Consider the following 21,232-nt stretch of genomic DNA (forward strand, 5'->3'; position numbering starts at 1 on the left):
ATATATTTTTGTGACCTTACTGCGTTGTGTATTATAAAAATATTGAAAAATACTGAATCTTTAAATATGTTTTAGTTGAACTGTAAAAATTTATTATTCTTCATCTATTGTCACACACTCCACCCCACAATGCACTGGGCAATAAAAGTAATAAAATGAATAAATATGCAACCAAAAATGTTTATGATTGACTGAGATTCAGTTCCGCAGGACAATTAATAAAAGTCATCAATAATTATACAAAACCTTGAGACACAATTATAATCAAAACACCAATGCAACTGTAATGAATCGGGACACGACGTGGGATCCAAGTGCAGGCTTTATTAAGCAATGTTCGTGGTCAAACAGGCAAGGGTCAAACAGTGGCAAACAGGTACAGCAGGGACAAGGCAGAATCGTGGTCGTGGCACAGGCAGTAGATCAGGGCAGGCAGATATCAAACACAAGTCCAAGACAGAGCAAATAAAAGACACATCAAGAAAATTAGATTTAAACAATAAGACTAAACATCTTGAGCTATATAACAATTAGTTTTCTGTCTATAAATATATCAAAACAGTTGTTCCCTTGTCTATTGCTCCCGATGCAGGCCTCCATTTACAGTAAACAAAAGTGGGTATTTTGTATAAAAGTTTCATAACTCAAGCTAAAATATTCAGCAAGTTATAGGTGCTAAAGCAAAAAGTGTTTCAACCATGCCCGGTCTCCCCTAATCAAATTTTAGGCAAAAATTATGAATGAAAACTGTCAAACAGCAAAAGAGAAAAAAATGACCTAAAATGTACCGCTTTTTCCCCGCATGAGATATGATTCCATAACCTGTAGATTAGATTAAAAACTCCATGACTTTAGCTCCAGAATATTATGCAATACAGACACAATAACTTTTGTTCCAAAGGAAATTCATGCAAATGGAGAACGGAGTGAATCAGTGATGTCAACTGTTGTTTCAAAATAATTCATGTAAACATACAGAATGAATTACAGCAATAAAACATGATCAGAGAGGAGTTTTAGACAATGTAAAATGCACATTTCATAAATTTCAACACTTAAGTTGAAAGTGTTTTTTTGTGGAACACACTTTGATATATGGAAAAGTGCAGATATTCTGCTAAAAAACAGCATGAGGATGAGTAAATGATGACAAAATCTTCATTTTTGGAAATGTAGTTGAATGGAAGTAAATTAATGCCAAATGTTTTTGAAATAAAAAGCTTGTTGAATTGCACTAATTGAAAAAAAATATGCATTACATTAACTGTGCTTGCATTTTGATACATTGTATTTTTAAAGTTTGCATTTTTATGGGCTGAAATTCAACATGGTCGTATATTTAAGCTGTGAATATTTCAATTCAAAACATTTCACACACATTTTCATTATTAAAAATTCAATAATTTATATTCACCTTTCAGATTTCACTTATAAAACATTAATTCTGTTTAAAAATACAACCTATAAAATTCGACTAGCAATTTTCTGTCCATTTTATTTCACTTTACAAATGCGCTGTCTTTATCAGCTTTTCTGCATTTATACTGGCCTTGATAATCATCACACATTCACTTACCGCTTGCTCTATTTCTGTAAATCCGTTTTAATGAATGAATGAATGACCTGTTTCTAACTGTTGCTTTGGTCTTTGTCAACAGCCGCTAGCGGCACCTGCTGGTGAAGCAGTGTGTGAAATGTTTTGAATTGAAATATTCACAGCTTAATATACGACCATGTTGAATTTCAGCCCATAAAAATGCAAGCCTTAAAAATACAATGCATCTAAATGCAAGCACAGTTAATGTAATGCATATTTTTTTCAATTAGTGCAATTCAACAAGTTTTTTTTTCGATAAAATTTGGCATTAATTTACTTCCATAAAGTTGCTTTATAGATTAAATTGCACACTTGCCTTCTGCTGACTGTGTCAGTCTGAATCTAAAGCACTTTTTGTAAGTTGCTTTATAGTAGAATCTGCTAAATGCTTTGCCTTAAATATAAGCATCAGAACATCTTGATGTCTTTATCTGTTTCCAGATAATATTGCATCTTTTTGATCAGATCTGTGGCGTTTGGTCTGTCTCCAGGACTGGGACTCAACATTCGCCTTACGAGCATTGCCTGTTTCATCAGCATCAAACAAAACACAGTGAAAAATGAGACAACATGTTAGATAAGTGATAATATTTAAAATAACTGATCGATAAACTGATTGATAATTTCAGCATGTTAAAAAGCATGCTGCATTTCAACATCTTCCATTATGAAATTACACTCACTTCAAATCTGTATTGCTGGGAGAAATCTGTTGGAAAATTCCTAATTCTTACATCATGCCAAATCTAAAAGTCACAAATTAAAAAAAAATTAAAAAAAATTTTAATAGTAATTCAGATACCTAAAGTTCAAACACAAATGAATACATGGATTGTATTATTATATAAAGGAATAAAAGATGAATCAAACCTTGTCCTTTTCTGCCATCGTGTCAAATTTCCTGAGAAGCTCAAAGTATATGAGACCTAGAGCGTAAATATCCACCTTTTTGTCATAGGATTTAGTCACCTAAATATTTAGTTTAAAACAATGAAAAACATTAGGAACCGATGCAAAAAGGCATTTAACTTTTTCCCTGCCATTAACTGTAATTTTCTGCAAAGTGCCTTTAAGGCAAGTAATTTCACTCAGCAGCCATCTTTGAAATGCCTCTCAGGCAGCTGTTTCAGTCAAAAACACAATTTTCTCAGCTTTTTGTTCAAAATTTAGCTTTTTTTATGAAACTTATCCACACAGTGCTGATAAAAAAAAAAAGAATGCATGAAGCTAGAACAAAATGTTCTCGTTCTTTTTGTTTAAAAGCTCTCTTCTTTCTTTTGATATATTGTACATTCAGATATTCATATAACAAATAAATATTCTAGGGGCTTTTTTTAGAAAATGCTGGCGGGGAAAGAGTTAAACATTGAATAAATCATTATACATGAAACAATCAATAACATGAAATCAAAATATACTTTGTGCACATTCCTGATCTTAGTGTGCATGATTTACCAGTGACCAATATTCCTAATGATTGTTTTGAAAAATGCCTCTGAAATGACTTTCTCTCTAATTTTTCCAAATCTCTGACCTCTAACCAACACCATTCTGTCATGTGACGTCCACTTGTCACAATCAATTCCCAATGGATAAAATCAAGTTCTCATGCATATTTTCATTTTTCATTTTATATCCATTTTACTTGGAAAAGCATAAAATTACAGAGGTAAAATGGGTTGTGAACAGGGTTCATATTTCAATGTATGCCTCCTGACTCACCTGCTCTGGGGCCATGTATAAAGGGGATCCTGTGTCTATAGTCCGTTCCAGCAGTCGCTCATCATTTTCTGCTACAGTCACAAGGCCGAAGTCTCCAACCTTTACTCCTCCCTCACTGCTAAACATTATGTTTGCAGGCTGAAACAAAGAAACAGAAAAAAAGTAATTAAAACAGTGTGCAAATCAGGGTTGTAGGTGAAACCATGAATTGGGAACTCCTTTTCATTTCAAATCAGGGTTAATATCATTAAATCGCAAAAACATTTCCGTTACTTGAAATGAAATAAATGTAAACCGAAATATAATAAATGAAGATGTAAACGCGGGCACCTTACTTTAAAAAAGTAATTAGTTATAGTTACTAGTTACTTCTCACAAATAGTAATTGAGTTAGTAACTGAGTTACATCATTATAAAAGTAACTAATTACCAGGGAAAGTGACTATTGCGTTACTTAAAAAAAAAAAAAAAAAATCAAATATGTCAAATAACTTGGATGCCCCTAATATTAAATATAATTCTAAACATAAATTATTGTTGATCCGACTCGTGACTCATGATCCGCTGTTGCGCACGACATGAAATTTCTCTGTATGTAGCCTACTACACGTGTTGGTAGCCATTAAAAAAACATTTCATGTTTATGTTTAAATAGGCCTATTATAATGTTATTTTTTAAATTCATCTATTTGATTATAAAAAGTGAACAGCATGAGTAAGATAGAAAACATAATAAGATGCGCAATATATCGGGAGACATGCATTGGGTCAGACATGATTTTGACCACTTCATTAATTTTGTTTTGCAGAAAGCCTTTCTTTAAAGAATCGTAATTTTAATCAATATTTCATCAACCAATTGCCTGGGTTTAATAAATAAGAAGCAAATATAGCAGACAATATAATCATGACATGGAGGCGCCGTGGCCCCTGATGGGATCTGGATCGCGTTTTATAGGACAAATGAACCGAAACTCAGCATATAGACTGATTGCCTCACATGAGAAACATATCTATAGAAAGCTTGAAATGTTTACTTTTAAACAAAATAATTCAAAATGAAAAGAAATAGGCTACTCTGATTATGTAATCTGAATGAAATGTGCATTCTCTCTCTATTTCTGTATGACTAACCTGTACTATTTCTTTACAACAAAACACTTTGCAGGTCTATCATCTCTAGTCACACACCAATCATCATCAGTTTGCATGTGTCCCAGCCCAACACACACCAGAGAAAAACTTTGCAGGTCCTATGGCTAAGAGAGAGCCTACTCGGATGAAAACCGCTTCAGTGAGCTCAATTATAGTAACGCCGCATTTTAATGTCAGTAACGGTAACAGCGTTGTAACGGGGGAAAAAGTAATTTGTTTGATTACTCGTTACGGACGCCGTAAAAAGTAACACCGTTATTTATAACGTCATTATTCCCATCACTGCTGACGGGCTTGGGATGACATGAGGGTGAGTAATTAATGACAGAAATTAAATTTTTGGATGAACTAACCCTTTAAAGGATTAGTTCACTTTAAAATGAAAATTACCCCAAGATTTACCCACAGACTCCTAGGCAGATCCGCATTCAAGTCGCCAAACCCGCGTGACTGTCACATTAGTTTTGGCACCGCACAGAGGATCAGCTCCGCCTCCGGGTGGCGCCGTAAATTCTACCGCCAATCAGCGGATCCTGAGGGGACCCATGTCGGATCCTTGGACAAGCACGCGCCTTTACTTTAATGGTTGTATCAATTTGCGGGTCCCAAACTGACCCGCCGCGGAGGTAAGCTTTTAATCGCGGATGCAGCGCGATACGGGTCCGTTCGCGGATACATTCCGGATTCGATCCGCCACGGAGTCCTTTTGCTGTGTGGGTACTTACCCTCAAGCCATCCTAGGTGTATATGACTTTCTGATGAACACAATCAGAGTTATATTAATAAATATCCTGACGCATCCAAGCTTTATAATGGCAGTGAACGGGACCACCAATAATAATAAAGGCCTTCTGAAGCGAAGCTTGTTAAATATAGATATTTTTATTACACAAATGCACTGCTTTGCTTCAGAAGGCCTTTATTAACCCCATGTGGAGTACATTTAAGATGGATGAATGCACCTTCTTCAGCTCATACTCATTGGCCCCGTTCACTCCCATTATAAAGCTCAGACGGGTCAAGATATTTATTAATATAACTCCAATTGTGTTATTAATATAACTCCAATTGCAGGGCGGGCGAGAGCCGTGAGGGAACGGCGCGAGGCCGGTTACGCGAGAGTTAACAAGCTCCACCTGCGAGCGGCACCGGCCTTGAGTCTCTCACGGAGGAGCTCCGGAAGCATAAAAGGAGGAGCGACGACAGTGAAGGACGAGAGAAGACCAGGCCTGGACTTTATTTTATGTTTTATTATGTTTGTGTGGCCGGCAGACGTCCACGAGGGTCTGCCGCCAATACTTTCGTTTTGTTCTTTGTTTATTTTATTAAAGATTATTGTTTGAATGTTCGCCAGTTCCCGCCTCCTTCTTCCCATATTTACGAACTACGTTACATTGGTGCCGAAACCTGGGAGGAAGGAGGGACATGCTGTTGGAGAGCCCTCGTTGCTGAGGGGGATCGCGGTGCTGCGGAGTTCGGGCAGTGCGGGAATGAAGACCGCGAGAGGCTGCCCGAGGCGGTGGTGCTGAAGCCTTGTGACAGGTGGGACTGAGACCCGGATGCCGTGCTCCTGGGACGAGGTGGGGTGGCTGCCGTCCAGGAGGGAGTGGAGGAGTTGCCGTCGTCCGCCGTGGGCCGGAGCCTGCTACCATCCGCCATGAAGGGGAGGAGCAGGGGACGGCGGACTCGCTGCCGGCTGCCCTCAGCCGGAGGAGCCATCGCCGGCCGCCAGGAGGCAGTCGAGGATCGGGCCGTCCACCGAGCGTCCAGTGCCATCGCATGGCACCGCGAGGAAGAGCCTCTCGGCTGGCTGAGGACCGAGCGGCAGTGTGTCCGTGAACCGGACCAAGACTTTTTTTTTTCTCTCTCTTTTTCCTCTCTCCCCTCTCTCGTCCTGTCGCTCCCCTTGCTTCTGTCTCCTTTCTCTCGTCTCGTCTGTCCTTACCCCCAGGTGCTGCGGCCGCCAAGAGCCCCGGGGGGGAGTAGAGCGCAGTCTCGGGAGTACCCCCGGCCTGCGAGGGGCGATGGGGGTATGTGGCGAGCAGGGCGGGCAAGAGCCGTGAGGGAACGGTGCGAGGCCGGTGACGCGAGAGTTAACGAGCTCCACCTGCGAGGCGCACTGGCCTTGAGTCTCTCATGGAGGAGCTCCGGAAGCATAAAAGGAGGAGCAACGACAGTGAAGGATGAGAGAGGACCAGGCCTGGATTTTATTTTATGTTTTATTATGTTTGTGTGGACCCTCGCAGATGTCTGCCGGCATTACTCTCGTTTTGATCTTTGTTTATTTATTAAAGATTATTGTTTGAATGTTCGCCGGATCCCGCCTCCTCCTTCCCATACTTACGAACTACGTTACAGTGTTCATCAGAAAGAAGAAAGTCATTTACACCTAGGATGGCTTGAGGGTGAGTAAAGCTTGGGGTAATTTTCATTTTAAAGTGAAGTAACCCTTTAATTGTCAGTTCTGCCCGAGCCTGATGTAAGCTCATTTTAGCGAGGTGCTCACCTTCAGGTCTCTGTGGATCAAGCCTTTAGAGTGAATGTACTCCACAGCCGTCAGCACCTGCCTGCTGATCCGTGATGCGTCTGCTTTCCTCTCTGGGAAATGTTTATTTGTAAAGTTCCTTTCAGCAATCCAGGCACGCAGCGTGTCTCCCTCACAAAGCTCCATCTGAATGTAAAGGAACTTTGTCCCTGAGCCACTGCCAGAACTAAAGCCAACAGATACATGGATTTTCAGCAAAACAAATGCTTTTGATGTGTGGTTTCAAGTCCAAAACAGGTATACACCATTGAGCCAAAACATTATGACCACATGCCTAATATGCTGTTGGTCTTCCACGTGCTGCCAAAACAGCAGCGACCCGCTGTGACATGGACTCTACAAAAGCCCTTAAGGTGTCCTGTGATTCCTGGCACCAAGACATTAGCAGCAAATTCTTCAAGTCCTGTAAGTTGCAAGGTGGAGACCTCCTTGTTGGTCCAGCACATGCCATAGATGCTCAATTGGACTGAGATCTGGGGAATTTTGAGGCCAGAGCAACACCTTGAACTCTTCATCATGTTCCTCAAACCATTCCTGAACAATGTGTGCAGTGTGGCAGACTGCATTATCTGGCTGAAAGAGGCCACGTCCACCAGGGAATACCAGTGTCAGGAAGCTGTTTCCCAACAAAACATTGCCCAGAGCATCACACTCCCTCCAGCAGCTTGTCGTCGTCCCACAAAGTGTTGCCAATTCCACGGTTTTCCGGCAGAATTGAGCTACTTTTACACTGTTGCTGCCGGTTGTTTTTTTTTTTGTCTGCGGGTTGAGGCAACCCCAAATAACATGATATTTAGACCCTGGAATGTGAATTTTACCATGAGAACCCCACTAAAAAAACAGGATTTTACCCCCACCCCCCGGAATGTTTTGGGGTAGCTTTAAGTAGCAATTGGGTGGGTTTTGTTGTGAAAACCTGGCAACCCTGGTCCCACAGTGCATCCTGCTGCTAACACATCCCCAGGTAAACGCCACACTTGTACACTGCCGTCCATGTGATGTAAAAGAAAACAGGACTCATCGGACCAAGCAAACCTTCTTCCACTGCTGCAAGGTCCAGTTTTGATGCTCGCGTGCCCATTGTAGGCACTTTCAACAGTGGACATGGGTCATCATAGGCTCTCTGATTTGTCTGTGGCTACACAGCCCCATATAAAGCGTGGACTGTGAGTGAGACATTCCTCCCATAACCATCATTAAAAGTTTGTAGACCTTCTGTTGGCTCGGACCAGACAGTAGCTCTCATGTATCGATGAGGCTTGGGAGCACAACACCTTGTCGCCAGTTTGTGGTTTGTCCCTTCTCGGACAACTGTTCGATCGACAAAATTCTCACCACTGCTGACCAAGAGCAAACCTTTAGCCTTAATCTGACCCAGTCGCCTGATTGTTTGCTGACCATCTAATCTACCAAGACCTTAATATGCGGCCTTGTTAGGAAATGATCAAAAATATTTGCTTCACCTGTGACTGGTCATTATGTTTTGACTCATCAGTGTACATGTTAATGTTAGTTGAAAAATAGGGAGTGCATGACTATTCAACTGGTCAGTTAATTCTGCTACTGTGTTGAGTATTTGTGAAACACTTTTTCATGCAGGACCTTGTTTGTTTTAGAATGAGTTGTGTTTGCTGAATTACTCTGAGAAGTTGCTGCTCCCTGAAGACTTGTGTATGTACGCCTTGTCCTCTTCCCAAGCCGTGTAGTAGCGGACGATGTTGGCGTTGTTTAAACGAGACAAAGCATCAACCTCACGACAAGCTTTTCTTGGGATACACAATATATATAATCAAATTATATTCTGTAGATGCAGTACAAAAATAAAGGTATATTGCTGTTGTCTTTTTTGGACATCATATGCATACAAGCAATTAAAGTCTCACACAGCCAATCAAATTACATAAAGATAATAAAGATTTTATTTTACTTACTCTCTACTCTTCACTATCTTCACAGCATAATATTTGTTCTCCAGTTTTCGTCTTGCCTTGAAAACCCGTCCGAAGGAACCAATGCCAATCGGATTTATTGAGTCAAAGTCTTCTAAAAACCTATAGAGATGAACATAACTTCAAAACAATGGATTTCTATTGGGAAAAAAATATGCTAATTGGCACAAAGAAAAAAAAGTTTTATTTACCTTGACTTTATAGCTTGGTTTGAAGTTTGACCTCCAGATGGCTTTGCTGATTTCTGTGGATTTGCATCGGTCTCATTTTACATTCTCGTAAATTTTACAACCTCTACTTTATGAAGGATATTCATTTAATGAAGCAGAACATACGCAATCCAAACCTCACATACATTGTGCTTCCTTAAACATTTCTTTTTAGTCACATAAAATGTAACTCATCTTCACAGATTACTTCATTTCGTTCCACTTTTTAGTTAAGCCAATGGCACATAATGTTATGCAGAACTTATTAATATTTCAATACCTCTTTACCCTGGGCCAGGCCATTTGGTGACTGAAGAAAATTTGCTGCCAATCTATAAAAAAATAGTGTAGCATGTTATTTATGTCATCAATGATAAGAAAAAAATTTATGTACATAAACATGTGAAATCTGTAAAAGCGTACTTTATTTTCGGCTTCACATCCAGTTGGCTCACAGGCTGCAAGTTAAAATATAAAAACATGAACTGATAGCCTCTTGTATATTAATGCTAATATAGTCAGCATAGACTGGACTTACAGCACTTATGGCCATGGGAGTTTCAGCCGAGCTGTTTGATGAGAGTCGTGCATCCTCAGGTTTACTATGAAACAGATTAACAGTGAACTGCAATGCATCTTTATATCATTATATATTATATGCACAACATAATGTTGTTTCATTCTTTTAAACTTACAATGTCTCTGGGGTTTGTGAAGAGGTGTCATCTTCAGGACTCTGTTAATTAAAAATATGCATGTGCGTTAGTCAACGCTAACATCTTCTAGACAACACACATAGCTGAATTTCTGAAGGGTCCTGCCTGTGTGGTCCAGCTTATCTGATCACGAATTTCACTCCAAGCGTTCTGAGCAGCATGTTGCTTCGCCTCTTTTGAGCTCTTTCCTTGTCCTTCGGGGTATTCCTTCCCGTCTATGACAACTTTATACACAAACCTGAAGAAGCAAATGCAAATGTTAGTTTTACTTTTCAACTTGAACACATGTGAAATGTGATGGCCTGTGTGAGACTTACTCTGGGTTGTGAGGAGGGCCTCTTTTCTCCACTAATATGAAATAACGTACACGTTTTTTTTTCTGGCAGAAGTCATTGAGATACGCAATGTAGTTGTGGTCAGTCGTGGAGCTTTGAGATTCATCAGCAGCACTTACACTCAAACGGTCCAGGCTAGTGCTTAAAGAAAAGAGAAAAAAAACAGCTCAACATGTGCAAAATATAGTAAAAGAGCCTATTTAATCAGTGGTTCCCAACTGGGAGTTCAAGGAAATTTTTTTTTTTTGATAAATGCATATGTCAGTTAGTAGTAGCTCATCAAATGAAATAAATGCCAACATAAACAGGTGTTGTGAAATGTGCTCATTCTCAAAAACCACCAAGACTACACAAGGTTAAATCAAACATGTTATCTAGACTGTGGCTTGTATTGGAAATATAAACGTGGCTTGTGTACATAATGCGATTTGAGCTGTGAATTTTTGGCTTAATAAATATATAAATGTTTGAGGACCTATTATGCCCATTTTCAAACTAGAACAGGTTTTGATGCTTGAATGTTCATTATTTTCCTCATATTCTCCATTGTTGCAGCTCCTCTCTTCCCAGTCTGTCAGTAACGCTCTGTTTAGTTCCTGTCTCTATGAAGCCCCTCCTTCTGAAAAGCACGATGTGCTCTGATTGGTCAGCTGGAGCAGTGTGTTGTGATTGGTATGTTTGGGAAATATCCCGCCCCTTACCATAACCACCAGTTTCAACAAACTACTAACTAACTCATCCAGGCCCCACCCCTTTATTCTGCATATGAAATGAGGAATTTTGTGACATGTTTGTTCCCGAAAGAAAACTCAAGACTACAATGGAGGCGTTTCAGGGAGTTCAGAAACAGTGACACTCCCGTGTTTTTTCATGCTCAAACAGCAACATTAACAAAAGTTGAAAATGTAAAGAAGCATAATAATGTCCTCTTTAGGATAAACAATTTCAGTTCTGTGGTGGGTCATTTGAATCCACTTGATGTCTGATGTAAAGTCTGCATCCTGAAGTTTAGAAGCACTGATAAAAGTCTGACATTATTATTATTATTGTCAATCATGTTGTTGTTCATTATTTACCTACAAGCTGCAACCTCTGACCTCTGTGCTCTATTGCTGTTCTCGTCAAGGACCTTAAATGCAAAATAAAATGTCAAACAAAACTCATACATACAGACAATCCAAGTCGATAGATGTTGTGTTACCTCTGCATTTTGTGTTTTGAATAGCTCTTCATAAACACGGGAAGCTGCTGCCTCTTTGGCTTCCTTCTTATTTTTTCCATAAGCCTCTGGAAACTCTCTATCACCGCAAACATACTTACAGACATAAGTACACAATCTACAAAAAAAGACAAGAGAGAAGACTGGAATCAAGTTTTATTTCTTGCAAATTTTCATTTAAAAAGTACTCTTCCCTCTTTTCTAGATGGACACTGTGAATCAGAAGCATGTGTGTAAATGTGTTGAATACTCACTGAGTAGAGTTTCCTGGATCCCTCTTAGTGGTCTCACGGGCCTTGAATACTAACTTGCTCTTCTGTGAATATTCATTGAGCCAACATATGTAATTCTGATGAGATATAGTCATGTTGTTGGAAATGTTCTGAACAGATGATGCCGCCTGTAGTTTAAGACATATACATTAATTCTTAAACACTGCAGAATTTCCATACATGATCTAGGGCCCCGACTTATCTGGGGGGCCCCACAGCCGTGAAACTATTAGAATAATCAGAGTATCTATTTACACTAAGTGCAAATAGCCCACCTTGTTGGCAAATGCAACAACAAAAGTATAAAAAACGTTTATAACTTGTCAATAACTGTGGTGTAGGGAGTAAAGTGTCCCATGTAGCAGATAGTTTTGATGCAAATTGACCAGGGTTCGAATCCGCCTTTTTCCGAACTTGTTCTTCTCTCTTTTTCCATCGTGTATAAGATTGGAAAGGCATTTATTTCCAATAAAAAGATGTATTCATTAATTGTTCAATAAAAAACAGGAGAATAAATAAAATCCGAAAACATAAGAAACTTTCACCTGTTTGGTCGAAACCAAAGTTTACACGACTGCGTTCTCTGGAATCCTCTCAAGCGGAGGACCTCTACATTCCGATTGGTTGCCGCCAAACAGCGTCACAGCTCATTACCATAAAGTTGATCTGACTTTAACTCGAACAAGCCTAATATCTGTGGGCCTGTTGCATGAAGCTAGTTGAACAAACTCTGAGTTTCAGAGTAGGTTTGGAGTTGACAAATCCAGATAAATCCAACCTGCTTTAGATCAGGATCAACTGTTGCACAATGCTCGGTATAAACGTTCTCTGTCAACTCAGGTTTGAAGGGTTAGTTCACCCAAAAATTAAAATTCTGTCATTTATTACTCAACCTCATATCATTCCACACCCGTAAGACCTTCGTTGATCTTTGGAACACAAATTAAGATATTTTAGTTGAAATCCGATGGCTCAGTGAGGCCTGCATAGGGAGCAATGACACTTCCTCTCTCAAGATCCATTAATGTACTAAAAACATATTTAAATCAGTTCATGTGAGTACAGTGGTTCAATATTAATATTATAAAGCGACGAGAATATTTTTGGTGAGCCAAAAAAAAAAAAAGCTACTTATTTAGTGATGGCTGATTTCAAAACACTGCTTCAGAAAGCATCGGAGCACAAATGAATCAGTGTCAAACTGCCAAACGGCTGAAATCACGTGACTTTGGCGCTCCGAACAGCAGATTCGACACACTGATACATTTATGATCCAATGCTTCCTGAAGCAGTGTTTTGAAATCAGCCATCACTAAATAAGTCGTTATTTTGATTTTTTGGTGCACCAAAAATATTCTCGTCGCTTTATAATATTAATATTGAACCACTGGACTCACATGAACTGATTTAAATATGTTTTTAGTACCTTTATGGATCTTGAGAGAGGAAATGACAATGCAGGCCTCACTGAGCCATCGGATTTCAACAAAAATATCTTAATTTGTGTTCCGAAGATTGAGGTCTTACGGGTGTGAAATGGCATGAGGGTGAGTAATAAATGACAGAATTTTAATTTTTGGGTGAACTAACCCTTTAATCCAGAGTTTGCAAAGCGCGTGCACCTGAAAGAGTGACACGTGCGGCAAACAGCCAGTAGAACGTCAGTTTGATTAACTTCTCGCGAGAGAGCCGCGCAATTCATGTCTCTTCCGAAGATTAAGAGATCGTTATGAAAAATATGAAATTAAACGCATTTACAAAGCAGAAATAAACACTGATGCAGTGAAAGTTTGAGAAGGCAGCTGAATATCTGACTATATCAATGCATGTGAATCAAACAAATAGACAGAATAATTAATATAGTTTCAAAAAGAGCTCAAAATAATACATGTAAACTTAATCTGTTTAAAAGCTTAATATATTATGCATGTATTATATGTATTTTAATTTAAAAGCAAAGTTTAACCTAATTATATTAATATGTCATGAATAATTGTAATTTATTTAATATAAATATAATGAATAATTAAAAGCAAATGTTGAGCAATTTTGTCTCTAAAATGTTTTCACTATAAACATTTAATTTGGAGCGAGAGATACAGGGGGAGTGGCTTTACTGCATCAGATACGTGTCACTTTACTCACAGCTGATTGGTCGAGTTTTGGTTTGCATCTCTAACTCAGAATAAAACATGCTCCGGAACAGGTTAGCCGTGTAGCTAACACGAAAACCCAACGTGTGTGTGTTTGTGCGTGTTACTTATATAACATATTTTTACTTACAGATTCAGTATTGTGAGTGATCTTTATGCCATCAAGGGCGTTCTTGGCAGCACTTTGCTTTGCCTCCTTCTTGGTTTTCCCAGTGCCATCAGGATACCGCTGACCATTTATAATCGCCCTCATAGTGAAGCTGATAGGACAGGTTTGATTAGAAACAAATTCATTATAATGTCATACTCATTTAATTTGTATCATTTGCACAAACAGCAGATAAACAGTTCCTCAGCAGACTTCACTACATGCATACTGACTGAATAAATATTTGCATACGTTTTATTATGATCCGGTCCCTCTTTGGATCCCTCCTCATACTCCACGGTGCACTTAGTCCTCTGCTGGTACTCGTTTAGCAGCGAAATAAAATTCCTTGACAGAGACTCCATTGCACAGTTAAAAATAACTCTATACGAAGACAGTGACACAACTTCACTCAATCTTTACCTTGATCAGCACGTGAACGCCATATATTCACAAAAAGACTCGTGATTTCATAGCAGGTTTACAGTGACTGTACTACTAGTGTCAGTTTCGACTGACATCCACCACAGATCAAGAATACTTTCTTTTCTTCGTATCATTTAGTTCGATTAAGTTTCGATTTCCGGACTTCAACGTCATCGCAACACAGTGGACTGACCAATCGGAAGTCATTCATGTTGATAGGCCACACCTACCTGAAAAAATAATCTCCTTTTTTATTGCCAGGAAACAAAGTATTGTTATATAAATGTATATTCAATTACGTACATACAGAAATAAATTAACTGGCATAATAATAATAAATAACATTTTACAAAAAATAATAACGTTTTAGAACGTTTGATTTTTTTTTTTCTTCATTTAGTTTTATAAAATATTATCTTTCAGGTTTTATTTTTAAGTACCAGAAAAAGATAAATCAATAAAACCTCATTAATTGAATCTAAATGCACAACAAGAAAATGTTTTGCAATACTTGATGTAATTTAAACTTATTTTATGTGTTATATATTTTTGTGAACGTACTGCGTATATTTTTGTGTTTTATACAAAACCTTTCTGAATCTTTAAATATGTTTTAGTCTAATTATTCAATTATTGTTCATCTATAAATAGTACTGTCACACACTCCACCCCACAATGTACTTTGAGATTCAGTTGGGCAGGACAATTAAAGTCACCAATTATACAAAACATGGACACACAATTATAATCAAAACATCAATGCAACATTTAATGAATGTAAAGGAAAACATAAATAAACACAGCTATGCAATTAAAACGAAGTGTTCCCGATCATTGCTCTAGTCGTCATGATCTGCTGCCGTGTCTCCGGGACAGTTTGAGCTCAAATCCTCCTCATCTGTGGGACGAGATCATTCAGTGTTTTATTTATTATTCATGTATCCACTCAAACAGTCATTATACATGAACACTTCTCTTACCGTTATACGCCGTCCCACACCATATGCAGTAAAAATGGACTCCTCGCAAATACGAGGTGAGAAACTGCAGCTTGTCTAAAGGCTGTAAAGGAAAGAGAACAGCCTTTAGACATCTATATATATATTATATATATATATATATATATATATATATACACACTTTTTTCTCCTGCGATACAGACAGTACAAACACACACAGACATCTGTCTCCACACCCCACAGAGTGAAGATGCGGGAATGTTTCTTTCCCTTCTACCTTTCCTTCACATTTGTTCCTTCCCTTTACCCACTCTTCTCTTCACTCAGAATGATTATATAAAGAATATAATGTTCTGTGTCAATGCAAGTGAATTAACAGTCATTTCAAATGTCTCAGTACAACTGGTACAATGGCCTCATGTCAAGAGAAACAAACCAAAAGGTAATACTTGTATTTGTAAGTTAGAGAGTTTATAAGTACTTTGCTTACAGTGGAGGGGGTGCCATTTCCCAGAGTCTTTCATGAAAATTACCTTCTGTCCCTCAGTACGGTGTAAACTATCCAGGTCTGGGATCTTGATTAAAGGGTTAGTTCACCCAAAAATGGAAATTCTGTCATTAATTACACACCCGTAAGACCTTCGTTCATCTTCAGAACACAAATTAAAGGTGCTAAAGAGGATCTTTTCGTCGACTGAGAAACCAAAGACTGTTAGTGAGTTTTTTAAATGAGCGCATGCGTAAGAACGCCTCCCAAAACTCGTACACGAGTATTGTAACACGAGTGTTTACCACCGGCATTCGCTGTGTCTTGTTAGTGGATTCATTATGTCGGACTCACCGCAGGTAACTCATGATCTGCAGTTGTTACTCCTGTCTCCTGACAAAAACATTGCATGCGGCGCCTGTGGAGTGTAGAAAGTTACTGGAGCGCGCAGCCGCGCTCGTCTCTCACAAGGAACGTCACAGCAGTGATTGACAAGCCAGAGGGCCAATCGTTTATGCGATGATCGCGTAAACGATTGGCTGATGTTTTTAAGGCCCTACCTCGTGCACCTAATAAATAGTCTTTTATCAGTTAGTAAAGACAGTTTCAAGTAATATTGCAAAAATGTATAAAACAAAACATCCTCTTTAGTACTTTTAAGATATTTTTGATGAAATCTGATGAGGCCTAATTGCCAGCAAGTAAATTAGTAGCTTTCTGGACATTTGAAAGTGTTAAAGACATATTTAAAACAGTTCATGTGACTACAGTGGTTCAATCTTAATGTTATGAAGTGACGAGAATACTTTTTGTGCACCAAAAAAACTAAATAACTTTATTAATTCAACAATATCTAGGCGATTTCAAAACACTGCTTCATGAAGCTTCGAAGCTTTGAATCAGTGGTTCGGAGCGCGTATCAAACAACTGCCAAAGTAATGCAAACCATTGAAATTTCGAAACGTTTCAAAACACTTATGACGTGACGAAGTCTCCTTTACTGGAATCACGTGGAGTTTGATGCACGCTCCGAATCACTGATTCGAAACAAAAGATTGGTAAAGCTTTGAAGCTTCATGAAGCAGTGTTTTGAAGTCGCCCATCACTAGATATTGTTGAATAAAGTCTTTTTTTTTTTTGGTGCACAAAAAGTATTCTTGTCGCTTCATAACATTAATGTTGAATCACTGTAGTCGCATGATTGTTTTAAATATGTCTTTAGTAGCTTTCGGGGCATTGAAAGTGTTAATTATCTCGCTGTCAATGCAGGCCTCACTGAGCCATCGGATTTCATCAAAAATATCTTAATTTGTGTTCTGAAGATGAACGAAGGTCTTACAGGTGTGGAACGACATGAGGGTGAGTAATTAATGACAGAAATTTCATTTTTGGGTGAACTAACAATTTAATGCAAATTTCTATTGCTAGTTCATACCTCCATTTGGAAAATGTTTTGTCTTGGTCTGAGCATTTAAAGAAATGCTGCAAAAGGCTCAGGTCGATTCTGTAGCCACAGTCAGGTGGTTTAGTCTGTGTTTCATGCTTATTCTTTCTGTTGTCCTTCCCTTGTTTACTTTGGCGTTTCTCTATCTCCACGAGTACAGACATGCTCTCTTTCTCTTAGGTTGACGCACATGTTCATCAGTTAGCGGATTGAAATTGGCAGATAAAAGACCCCAATAAGGAGGAGAATGGAGAAGATGACAGACTTTTGAGGCAGCCAGCAAAGCAGCGTCTTTATGTTTGTTTTGTTATGCTTTATGTGTCATATCTCTCTTTATTAGTTGTCGTCTGCTATGTTACATATTCTCTTTGTTGGTACGTCATTTGATTTTGTTTATACAGCATGACAGACAAAAACAAATAATGTCATTTGCATTTTCTCAATATCTCTTTCATCAAGCTCAAACATTCAGAGTTAATGGAAGACAAATTATTAAAACATTCCCCCCCCAAACCAGTTTATTAGCAATGAAAGTGTTGTAAATGCAGGTTTGAGGTGCAACTCACTGTTAGTTCCTCCTCCTCATCGTCACTTCCTTCAGGTTTTGTTTCCTCTTCCTCCTCCTCTTCTTCCTCGTCTTTCACTACTTCAGGCCAGTACCAGCTGTCTCTGGGAGCAGTGATGCCCTAAAAAAGAAGAATTGTTACAGCAGACGAGCGAATCATGAGTTTGGAGATTCTTGATTATATGGAATCCAGAAAAGCCTCTTTTCCATTCATGCAAATATTTTCAAACTCAGATTCAATCCTCAAGATGAAGTCTTTATTGTAATGACCTTCTGGCTGTCCAGCTGTTCACAGGCCCGCTGGCTCTTCCACAGGTCGCTCTGTGTTTGACGCTCTTCTCTTTCGGTTCTCTTACGCACTCTGTAATAAAGACCGTATCCAAGACACAGAGAACATTAAAGCCTGACACAAGAAATCTTATTGAACACACACACAAAAAAAGTTTGCATTTGTGTTTTTTCTTTTACGGCTCATATAATATGATATAGTGAGGAAGAAGTGGAGGAAAAACACCTCGGTTTGCTGCAGATGCTGATATTTATATGGACAAAAAGTAAGATGAAATTCTGATGCTTGTAAATCAATGAGATACTTATAACAGTATAGCAGACTACTTTCATAAAATGCATATAAATATCAAATATCTGCTAATAATATATATCTTAGTAAGATTATTTTTAAATACTTAGTTTTATGATCAAAGCTCTGTAGTTTTAAAACTTATAATGCAATGCAATACCATGATGATTGAGAGATGAACAAATAAACCTTCCTCAAAGGCCTGAGGATAATATTTGGTACTAATGATTTTTCTAATAAATGATGTCTGGATAATCAAATAAACCGAAGTCGCTTCAGTTCAGTTGAAATATTACTAACAATATCAAAGTTATTCTGTTTACTTGATAAAAATCAGTGCAGATTTCATGGCAGAAAGACTTGAGCTGCAGGAGGACGTTTGTACAATTATACTAAAAGGCCTTTAACAGTGAAGTTTTAATAATATTGGCAAAATTCATGTATCAAATATGATTTATAGGGTTAAAAACAAAGGCTTGATTTGATATCATTTGTAGGTTTATACCTAAAATCCTCAAGTGATTTCTTTTCCACATGTTGTTTCATTTGCACTTTTCTCCGGTAATTCTGAAGTTCCTCGTCTGCTTTCCTCTTCTTGAGTTCTTCCATTCCAATGCCGCCTCTGTCTGAAAAACATCAGAGTTTCTGAACAATGTCTTGCTTATATCATCAACAATACAAAACCAGAAACACCCATCAACCTGTTTTGATGTTGAGAGGAACCGGCTCAACCCGCCCAGCACCTGAAAACACAAAACAATTACACTCTGGGTATTTTATTTTTTTCAAAAGCAAATGGACCCCTTAAAAGTCCCAATCACTGACCCTGTTTGCCCAGGCCTTGTCCTTCTTTATATCCCATCTTCTGCAGTAACGCAAAGCCTTTATTTTGAGTGCTTATGGAGCTCTGCAGCGCGGCCTCGCGACTCTCGCGCTCCTGCTCTCTGAAGCTCTTCTGTCGGTTCTGTGTGTTCTTCTCCTTCTGCACTGCCTCCTTTCTCAAGGCATCTTTCACACGCTTCACCATCGGCACGCCAGGCCGAACATCTGAGCTGTACATGTGTGAGAGCGTCAAAACAACACATATGACACGGTGTCTTATTTAGGATGACAGTATGCTAGATGAACTGGGAATAATAGATGAATTCTGAACTGAAGCATTTGTGTTTATTTGCTGTATTAGCACCTTTTACTGGTTTACACCCATTTCATGCTGGGATGCATGATATATCGGCCACCATATCGGTATTAGCCAATATATGTTCATTTTTAATGTTATCGTTATTGGCCCGATAAGAAAATTTGGCTAATATATATTAGAGCTGATTTCCTTCAGATGTGCACTGTCTGCCATGATGGTTTTGAATTGCTTGAAAAATGATTAAAATCACTTCAGAAAGGAAGTGCAACATGTGCAGCGCAAGTCTGTCATATAAGCTACATAATATTATAATGAGAACATTATAATTGTGTGCTTGGGACATGGCTTTTAATGGTGAGACTTTTGTTTTGGTAATCAGGCTCTCAAAAATCATATAAAAAAGTGTTGATGTAGATTTATCGGCCAATATATCGGTTATCGGCTTTCAAATGTAAATAATTATCAGTTATCATATCGGCCAAAATTTTCCCTAATTTCATGTTTTAAAAAAATAATCATGCTATACTTCAAAGATGGTGCATGTCCAATAACAAAAAATGGCATTACCATGTTTTCCTTTACAAAATAATAATCATGGTTTTATTATAGTAAAAGTGTAGTAACCATGTCTTTTTGGCGGACTGATTACCATTTGTATAACCACAGTTTTACTACAAAAATACCATGGTTAAACTATGGTTAGTGTAGCAAAATCATGGTTAATTTGTTTAACTACAATAAACATGATCTATTGGTTTTATTTTGTAGTAAAACCATGGCTAATTTTCCTAAGGGTTTGTTTTAGTGAGCATCACTTCACCATCATTCAGAGCTGTTTTATGTGTTTTCGCCGCAGATTTTCATGGATTAATGATCTAATAAACCTGCATTACATTTAAACTTACATGTAAAATGTTCTTGCGCGTGAACACAAGCGTTACTCCACGTTTGTTTACATCTGACGCATTAGCAAACATCAAACTCACTCTGACAATAACAGGATATCATGTCAAAAAACGACGATTTAAACTCACATTTTGTTCAGGAAAGCGTCCGACATGTAATCGTCTTCATCATCAGCCATCTGTGCAATTAATCAACGATTGAAAACAAAATATATTTGAAATAGAAATGAAATCCCTTGGATCACTGTTGTTGTTCCTTACAGTAAATGAGTCCGACTGGAACGCAGCAGCAAGTGTATTAGGTTCCTATTTAGACGGTGATCTGTCCTTCCTAATGACAGAAAAACATTTAGCTACCAACATTTTAATATAAATTTATATATGTATTTTTATTTTAAAGAAATATATTGAAGAAAATAAAGCAGGTTGGGGTTTATTTACCGTTATGTTGACAGGAAGACCCTTAAAGCTACAATATGTAAATTATTCGCCGGTAGATGTCGCCTATTCAAAACAAATGCGTAGCTTGATGACGCCGAGTTTGAGCGCAGAATTTTGTGAAATGTCGTCTTCACCTCACTGCCAGTGGAAAAGAATCAGGACGGGACTTGAGCAGAAATCATGTTCATGGATGAGATTATGTTATGAAGCAGCGCAGGCCCGACTCGAGTGATGTTGGAGCTGAATGAGGCTGCTGGACGAACG

At 38.3% G+C, this 21,232-nt stretch overlaps 2 protein-coding genes across 3 annotated transcripts; both read right to left on the minus strand.

The window, feature by feature from the left end:
* Window positions 1-1,839: 1,839 nt before the first annotated feature.
* On the minus strand, window positions 1,840-14,587 carry LOC125276481 (interferon-induced, double-stranded RNA-activated protein kinase-like). Of its 2 annotated transcripts, none has more exons than XM_048203981.1 (19): window positions 14,273-14,587; window positions 14,003-14,132; window positions 11,702-11,847; window positions 11,430-11,565; window positions 11,305-11,357; window positions 10,211-10,363; window positions 9,999-10,131; window positions 9,873-9,913; window positions 9,716-9,779; window positions 9,601-9,635; window positions 9,458-9,509; window positions 9,160-9,212; window positions 8,951-9,070; window positions 8,660-8,785; window positions 6,981-7,185; window positions 3,320-3,457; window positions 2,468-2,566; window positions 2,281-2,343; window positions 1,840-2,122 (listed from the first exon to the last, which is right to left on the minus strand). In XM_048203981.1, the coding sequence occupies exons 1-19, from the start codon at window positions 14,383-14,385 to the stop codon at window positions 2,006-2,008; spliced, it is 1,977 nt and encodes a 658-aa protein (XP_048059938.1). In that variant the 5' UTR covers window positions 14,386-14,587; the 3' UTR covers window positions 1,840-2,005. The 2 variants fall into 2 exon arrangements, with proteins under 2 accessions (XP_048059938.1, XP_048059937.1); XM_048203980.1 differs by having other exon boundaries at window positions 10,211-10,369; window positions 14,273-14,586.
* Window positions 14,588-15,188: 601 nt separating this feature from the next.
* On the minus strand, window positions 15,189-20,828 carry gpatch11 (G patch domain containing 11). Its single transcript, XM_048203982.1, has 8 exons — window positions 20,657-20,828; window positions 19,307-19,533; window positions 19,183-19,224; window positions 18,987-19,107; window positions 18,172-18,262; window positions 17,903-18,022; window positions 15,427-15,508; window positions 15,189-15,344 (listed from the first exon to the last, which is right to left on the minus strand). The coding sequence occupies exons 1-8, from the start codon at window positions 20,704-20,706 to the stop codon at window positions 15,286-15,288; spliced, it is 792 nt and encodes a 263-aa protein (XP_048059939.1). The 5' UTR covers window positions 20,707-20,828; the 3' UTR covers window positions 15,189-15,285.
* Between the last annotated feature and the right edge of the window lie 404 nt (window positions 20,829-21,232).

The sequence above is a fragment of the Megalobrama amblycephala genome, linkage group LG10, assembly GCF_018812025.1.
Source record: "Megalobrama amblycephala isolate DHTTF-2021 linkage group LG10, ASM1881202v1, whole genome shotgun sequence".
Taxonomy (NCBI): domain Eukaryota; kingdom Metazoa; phylum Chordata; class Actinopteri; order Cypriniformes; family Xenocyprididae; genus Megalobrama; species Megalobrama amblycephala.